Here is a 6,651-nt window from a genome sequence, read left to right on the forward strand (position 1 = left end):
CCGCCGGCAGAAGCCCCGGACCCGCAGCGCTCTGCGTCGGGCCGCCGGGCAGCAGCCTCCTGCTGACCCTCTCAGACAGGGGAACGATCTCCACCTCATCCTCGCTGTCGCTGCTCAGCAGCACAACACCGCTCCCTCGCCTCTGAGACGACACCCTCAGAGGGCCCCTCCCGCCGGCCGCCGGCAGCGGCTGCAGCAGATCAGCGAGGGCTGGCAGCTCCTCATCGCCGCCCTCAGCTCCCGCCATTTCCTGCGCCTCCAGAGGTGGCTGTTGAGGGGAAAACGGCGGGCGGGCGTTTGGCGCGCTGGGCCATGATTGGCCGGATCCCGGGCGCATGCTGTGGGAAGCGATTGGTCCGCGCTCGTGAGCGCGTGTGCGTTAGGGCCAATCGCCTCCCACTGCTCCGGAAGGGGAAGTGAGGCGGCGCCGGAAGATGGCGGCCTGGGGACGGCTGTGTGAGTGAGCGGCGGGGCGGGGGCGGTGAGGGTCTGCGGGTGCGCTGAGGTGGAGCGGGTTTGAGGCCCGGCTCGCTCTGAAGCACAGGACGTCCTGTGGGAAGCCGTGCCGGACGGTTCCCGGTTCGCGCTCTCTGAGGCCGCTCTGTGGTTAAAGGGCATCGCTGGGAAAAAACGCTGGGCTGCGTTGGGCCGAACGGCGCGGGGCGCTGCGGTCAGACGGCGCCGTTTGTCGCTGGGAGGAGTTTGCAGGGCGGTGATGTCGTGATGGTGGCAGAGACCATCGGGGCCGTAACAAAGGATTCCTTGTCCCTGGATTTGTGCTGGTTGTAGCCTCAGGGTTTGTGCTCAGGGAGTAATTCTGTGTGTATCGTCCTGAATTGGAGTCTCCACATTTTGCTTTATCAGCACTGGTTGCTTTCTTCTTGCTTTGTTCTTCTTGAGACGCAGCCTATTTGCAGAGGATTTAGTCCGGGCTGGTTGAACAACAATTTGCCCTGGGATTTCTTTTCCTCAGGGCTTTTGTTTACTTTTAGCTACAAAGCCTTTAACTGATACCCTCTAAGTCGGGAAAGAAAAAAAAACAAAATAAGCACCTTAACTTGTACATTTTTTCAGCTGGTTTTGTTGCTGTTGTCCTTGTTCCAAATGCAGTTCTGTCTGTTCCACAAACGAGCCTGGCTGCTGTCAGATGTGCTTCTAAGAAATCCGGGGGCAGCTCAAAAAATTTGGGTGGCCGCAGCCCCGGGAAGCGCTACGGAGCGAAAAAGGTAGAAGGTAGGTCAGATGTCTGCTGAGCCCTATTGGCACCCACGGGGTTTTCCACAGTTATCTCCTGTTAGCTGGGCTAATTGTGGAGCGTCTCGGTAGGAGGTGGCTGGGGCATTCTTCCAAGAGAAAGCAGAAACTGGCCGTCCCCATGGGCAGGGGTGGCAGCAGGAGGGCACGGTGAGTCAGCCCTCCCTGCCAGCAGGACTGCGAGCAGCCAGACAAAATGGAAAATCTGCTCTGGTACTTTGCCGCCCTGCGGAGTCTAGGAGGAGGGTGGGACAGCCAATAACTTAAGTGCTCTTTCCCTCCGTGCTGCGTTAAGAAGTTAGGTATTGTAGATGTTTACAAAGGGGAGAATTATGATGTGCAGAGGAAGCCAAAGTACAGATTCTTGCAGCTCAGTGCTTAATAATTAGAGAGTTTGTTCATGAAAACATACCAGTGTTAAAGGTAATGTAACAAATGCCTTCAGCAAATAGAAAATGTCTTATACTCTACAAGCAATCTCCTCAAAGACCAAAATTGCTTTTTCCCCACTATTTATCAATTGCTCTCTATTTCCTAACAGCATTTTCATTTCGATGCTTCTTGCGTTTCAGTTTTTCCATAGAGAATTCCCACAGAAAGCTCTTTAAGTCCTGGAACCGTTTGTTCTTCTGCCGGCCTCAGGGCTCCAAGGAGCTCCATTTCTCTGTAGTCTGACTCTGCCATTCTGTTGCAGGTACGTTTGTGCATGCAGGCAACATTCTGGCTACTCAGCGATTGATCCGCTGGCATCCAGGGGCTCACGTAAGTCACACACATCGTATTTTAAAATGTGAAGCAGCAGATGCTATTGAAGCCGGGATATCAAACAACACAGACAGATGACCTGGCCTGCTGTAGTGAAAGACCCTCAGCCTTTACTTTCTAACACCATCCTGGCTCTTTTCCAGGTGGGGATGGGCCGGAACAAGACACTCTACGCCCTGGAGGATGGGATTGTGAGATACACTAAAGAGGTTTACGTACCCCCACCCCGCAGCAGCGAGAGCAGGGAGGTGATCTGCTCTCTGCCCAAAGGCGCAATTCTTTATAAAACCTTCATCAGTGTTATCCCTACCACAGAAGTAGGAAGCTTTAAGTTGGTCACCATGCTCTGAGTCTCCCGTGTGACACAGGAATGGATGAGAGGAAGCAGCTGGGACAGACCGCGATTGCTGGACTGCCGTCTGAGGAGGACAAGAAAATTTCTGATAAGAAATTAACCGTGTTTTGTTCTCTTGCTCCCAAAGCACATGCAGTAGGTGTTTAGGCATTGGAATCATCTGCTGGCCACTGTAAGAGTGTTCAATAAATGCACTGGAGTTCTTGACTGTTCATAGAATGTTACCTGTGTTCCTTCAGCAGCTCTCCTTCCCTTGGAGAACCTGTTCCGTTGTTCCGCTGAATTAGTTCTAGAATCGCCTTCATGACAATACTTGTCCTACTAATAATTCCATCTATTTATATTCATTTTTAGTCACTGCTGCTATATTTGTTTCTTAGCTCCAAGAGATTCCTTTCCAGCTGTATCTAACTGCATCCCAGAAAGCCAGATTTTTGCTAGTATCTAACTCACCTCACTGATTAACTCACATGCCTGGAAGCATTCCGTTTATAACCACGTGAGGCAATTCTGTGCTCTTAAAGCTAACTTATGACTGATTTTAGAGTGTCTGTTAGGAGGCACAAGTCTGGGATGGTATTTGAAACTCAGCAACTGGAGGTGTCTCATAAAGCTGTAATCCAGAAGACTTTTCTTTTTGTCTTTCCTGACTCATTCCATGATTGCTTATGTTACTTGAAAGAAAGAAGCCTGGATGCCTTATAGCCAAACTGGTCTCATTTTATCTATAGGTCTGTAAACAATTTGAAGCTTAGGCTTTACAGTAGAAAACACATTATCAAAATTGGTAGTGTAGTGACATTAATAGATTGTCTTCTCCGCGAAAGAAGACAAGGTAAAATGCATCAGAAATGTATTTCCACCTTTGCTTTACGTTCCCCATGGACACTGCCGGCCATTTTGCCACACTGCTGTCCTTTCCGGGCTGCACACCCAGGTGTGCAGTTTATCTCAGCAGTCTGTATTTGCACACGGCACTGCCAGTGACACAATCCCTTCTACCTCAAGTTTCTGCACATCTCTATCTGAAGTTCATATAAAGCTGCTGCAGACCACGGAGGAACGTTGGCATGAGAGCACACAGCAATGCTCCGATGCAGATTCATTCTATCACTAACAGGTCAGGATTCCCATTTGGTATCTGATACACTGATAAACAGTTTTATATCCTTAGAAATAGATTAACACGACCATCAGAGGTCAAATACCTGGCGTGCTTGGCAGTACCTGCCACACCCTCACAGAGGTAATGATCCACCAGCTGCCTCCAGGAACTGAGCAGACCTTCACCTTTGCTTTGCCCCTCATGCGGAGCAAAGCAGCCGGTCTGCTGCTGATGCACTGCCTTGCGTTTGGCAAAGGGAAGAGCAAGCAGGCATCCCTGGTCACTCCGGTCAGAGCACGATGCTCAGGGGAGCTCCGTGGTTATTTCCATGCTGCAGGACGGACGGCCAGGACAGTTGGGTCCGACTTGCCCATCTCCAATCAGCTGACTGGAAATAGGAGTGAAGGTCTGAGGTTCGGCTGTTCCCTGCAGATGGGAACGATGTCCCAGGCACTTCTGTCACTGACACGAGGAAGTAGCAGCACAGGCAGGCTGAGCTCTTACACAGCTGTGTTCCGCTGACTTTGGTAGCTGACCGGGGCCTGGGGAGGGTCTGGCACACCACGTCTGTCCGTGGCCTCTGAGGTGATTTCCATGCCTGAGAAAGCTGGAGGGTGCCGCAGAGCGTGCTCGTAGGGAGGGGGCAGCTATTGAGAGAGAATCAGAAACGAGCGGATCACCCACCTCTTCTTACCCGGCACACACAAGGCACAAAAACACCCCGAAATCAAATTCCAGGTCTCAGAGCAGCAGGCTGCTGGCTGGCTGCAAGCTGGAAGGTAAGAGGTGAGCTTGGCACTTGTTTGCCTGGCAGTGGGGCAGAAACCCAGCAGAGATGTTACAGCATATCCCACCCGCTCCCTCCAGGACGCCACGTGAGGTTCCTGCTCTGCCCTGCGCCAGGGACCGGGCACTGCTTGTTGCAAAGCCAGGAAAGAATTGGCTTCTGCTGAAACAGGACTGCTGTTCACTTCCCTTTAGCTACGTGTGGGCTGTATGGGATCTATAAAAGCAGGCTATAGTTTGTAACTTCATAGAGTTTTCAAGGCTCGGTACTGCCGAATTTAAGCCCTGGGGCTTTAGCACGCACAATTCTGAGCGAGTCACTCAGGCACAGGCCAAGAAATGTTAAGAGTTCAATTACTTGTCCTGCAGCTGGGCCTTGCTTTCCTCTGCCCTCAGTGCCCTCACAGCAGAGCAAGTAATCATTAGTTACAAACCCAAATGCTGAGTGCCAAGTGCTGACTATTCCAAATATTGCATTGCAGCACTACAAGCTGAAAATCCAGGAAAACCAGGGGGTGCTTTGTGCTCTGCTAAGGGTTTCAAATATTTCTCTTCTGCTTTAGTCAATGAGGACTTTTTCAACAGGAGTCTCTCAGGATGCTGCCACCAGACCTACATGTCAGATGCCCTCTGTTGCAGTGCAGATCTTAAATACCATAGCAGGCAAAGCCTCTGGCTCACAACGAGCCATGAGCGCTTCGAGGTAACAGCATGGGGCTCTCAGAAGTGTCCTGCTGGGAGAAGGGAGCGAGGAACCATGGAAGCCTTACAGATCCAAAAATAGCATTCCATGCTCGGCCTGGCACAGAGCATTGATCATAAGGGCTCGCTCTGCCATCAGCACTTCTCTCCTTACTCCCAGCACAGGCATTTCTGCAACGCACCGGGAGAGATGAATCATTAACTGCACAGATGTACACAAAAGGAGCCTCTGAGTACACCGTGTGCCCTTCCCAGAGATAATGGCTATCGGAGAACGGCAAGCGTGGGGAACAGAGTCCACAACCACTGCAAATCACTGGGGCCAAAGCCAGATACGGATGGGAGCAGCGCTGCCCCTGGGCCCTCACCGACAGAGAGCAGCCCTGGGCTCACCTCCTGGGAAGGCTCTGCCCACAGCCCAAACCTCTCTGCGATCATCTGATGGATCTCCCGCTGCCGGTCCTTCTTCCGCACGCTCTCATAGCTGGGCAGACGGGGCTCCCAGGAGGGCAGCTGGTAGCTGCTGGGCGGCGCGACACAGAACAGCTCCTCTGCCTGGAAACACCAAAGCCAGAAATGTCAGCACAGTGGGGCTCTGCTGGGAGCCGGTGGCCCAGCGCCGCTCCTTGAACCCTTTAAAGAGGAGATCCGCACACCCTCCCTGGAAATAACTACACCACAGGTGCACGATGCAGACGTGCTCTACGAGATCCCAAAGTCCAGGGGATCTGCCCAATCAAAGCAAGACATATAAAGACAAGGTGGTGCCCTCCGTAGCATCCCTGGGCCTTCTCCACCAGTTCTTGTGCACAGACAGCTTTTCCCAGAGCCCAACACCTCTCTCATAACCCCCAAGACCTTCCCGGGACACCACAACCTTCCCAAGTCTCCTTCCAGGGTCATCGGGACCTTCGCTACCCTTCCCCCCAGCTCCCCTTAAGGAAAGCAGCATCACCTGCACGCCAGGATTGTCAGCAGCGCTCTCCAGCCGTGATGCTCTGCACTGGGGTCCCACCAGCCGCTGGTTGCTGCTGAAGTACGGGGGTTGGCAGTCCTGGAACGAGGGGTCAGAGAGGAGGAGTGAGCTGAAATCCCTCCCGTAGCTGCAGCTCCGGAGGAAGAGCCGCCGGCTGTGCCGTGCGCCGTGCCTGAACCCTTCCCGCACCCAGAGCTCCCGCACGGTCTGGCCGGGCAGCAGCAGGTCCGCTCCGGGCACCCATGTCGGCTGGCCGCGCTGCCGGGCACCAGAGGCTTCACGCAGGTTCAGCAGAATTAGCTTTCACGGGGGGACAGCATGACATAAAGAAAGGAAAAAACAGAAAAGCGGGCACTCGGCTATTCCACTGGTGTAGATAAGAGCTCTGGCATGCGTTCAAGGTCACAGAATTTGTAAATGCTTATCTATTCAGGGATTCGTTTCAAAGCAATGCTTCAAGCAGCTCTGAGGAGCAATTACACTTCTGTTCCTGAGCAGCCTTGCTCCACTTAAACGCGATTCCCTTCAAAGGCGCTGAGCAACAGCCGACAAAGGTTCCTCCCGCGGAGAGGAAAGCACCCCGCTCTCACAAAGCGGCGCGGAGCCTTCGGGCGGACCGCGAGGCGGAGGGGCAGCGCGTGTGACTGCGCCGGATCGCTGCGCGGTGCCGTCCCGTTCCGGGTCAGCGCGGCACCCACCGCCCCGCCG

General features: G+C 53.4%; 2 protein-coding genes across 3 annotated transcripts in view; one reads left to right on the top strand and one right to left on the bottom strand.

Annotated features, from left to right (window-relative positions):
- Window positions 1-353, bottom strand: part of EME1 (essential meiotic structure-specific endonuclease 1) — a 6,988-nt gene extending 6,635 nt beyond the window's left edge. Inside the window, 1 exon segment of the mRNA XM_019621803.2 lies at window positions 1-353. This exon segment is cut by the window's left edge and continues 249 nt beyond it. Coding sequence (XP_019477348.1) covers window positions 1-337 — 337 coding nt within the window. The 5' untranslated portion in view covers window positions 338-353.
- Window positions 354-374: 21 nt separating this feature from the next.
- Window positions 375-2,588, top strand: MRPL27 (mitochondrial ribosomal protein L27). 2 transcript variants are annotated; one of them, XM_010721620.2, is made up of 5 exons: window positions 375-456; window positions 1,111-1,233; window positions 1,949-2,016; window positions 2,163-2,228; window positions 2,335-2,588. In XM_010721620.2, exons 1-5 carry the CDS (start codon window positions 435-437, stop codon window positions 2,338-2,340), a joined length of 285 nt encoding a protein of 94 aa, XP_010719922.1. In that variant the 5' UTR covers window positions 375-434; the 3' UTR covers window positions 2,341-2,588. The 2 variants fall into 2 exon arrangements, with proteins under 2 accessions (XP_010719922.1, XP_003211639.1); XM_003211591.4 differs by having other exon boundaries at window positions 2,163-2,588.
- The last annotated feature ends 4,063 nt before the right edge of the window (window positions 2,589-6,651 follow it).

This window comes from Meleagris gallopavo, chromosome 20 (genome assembly GCF_000146605.3).
Source record: "Meleagris gallopavo isolate NT-WF06-2002-E0010 breed Aviagen turkey brand Nicholas breeding stock chromosome 20, Turkey_5.1, whole genome shotgun sequence".
Classification (NCBI taxonomy): domain Eukaryota; kingdom Metazoa; phylum Chordata; class Aves; order Galliformes; family Phasianidae; genus Meleagris; species Meleagris gallopavo.

Excerpts from the sequence above, each read along its gene's own strand:
- MRPL27 (XM_003211591.4), top strand. The coding sequence starts at position 435 with ATGGCGGCCTGGGGACGGCTGT. Across the intron at positions 457-1,110 it reads GGCGGCCTGGGGACGGCTGT|TTCTGTCTGTTCCACAAACG; the intron begins GTGAGTGAGCGG and ends TTCCAAATGCAG. Across the intron at positions 1,234-1,948 it reads CGGAGCGAAAAAGGTAGAAG|GTACGTTTGTGCATGCAGGC; the intron begins GTAGGTCAGATG and ends ATTCTGTTGCAG.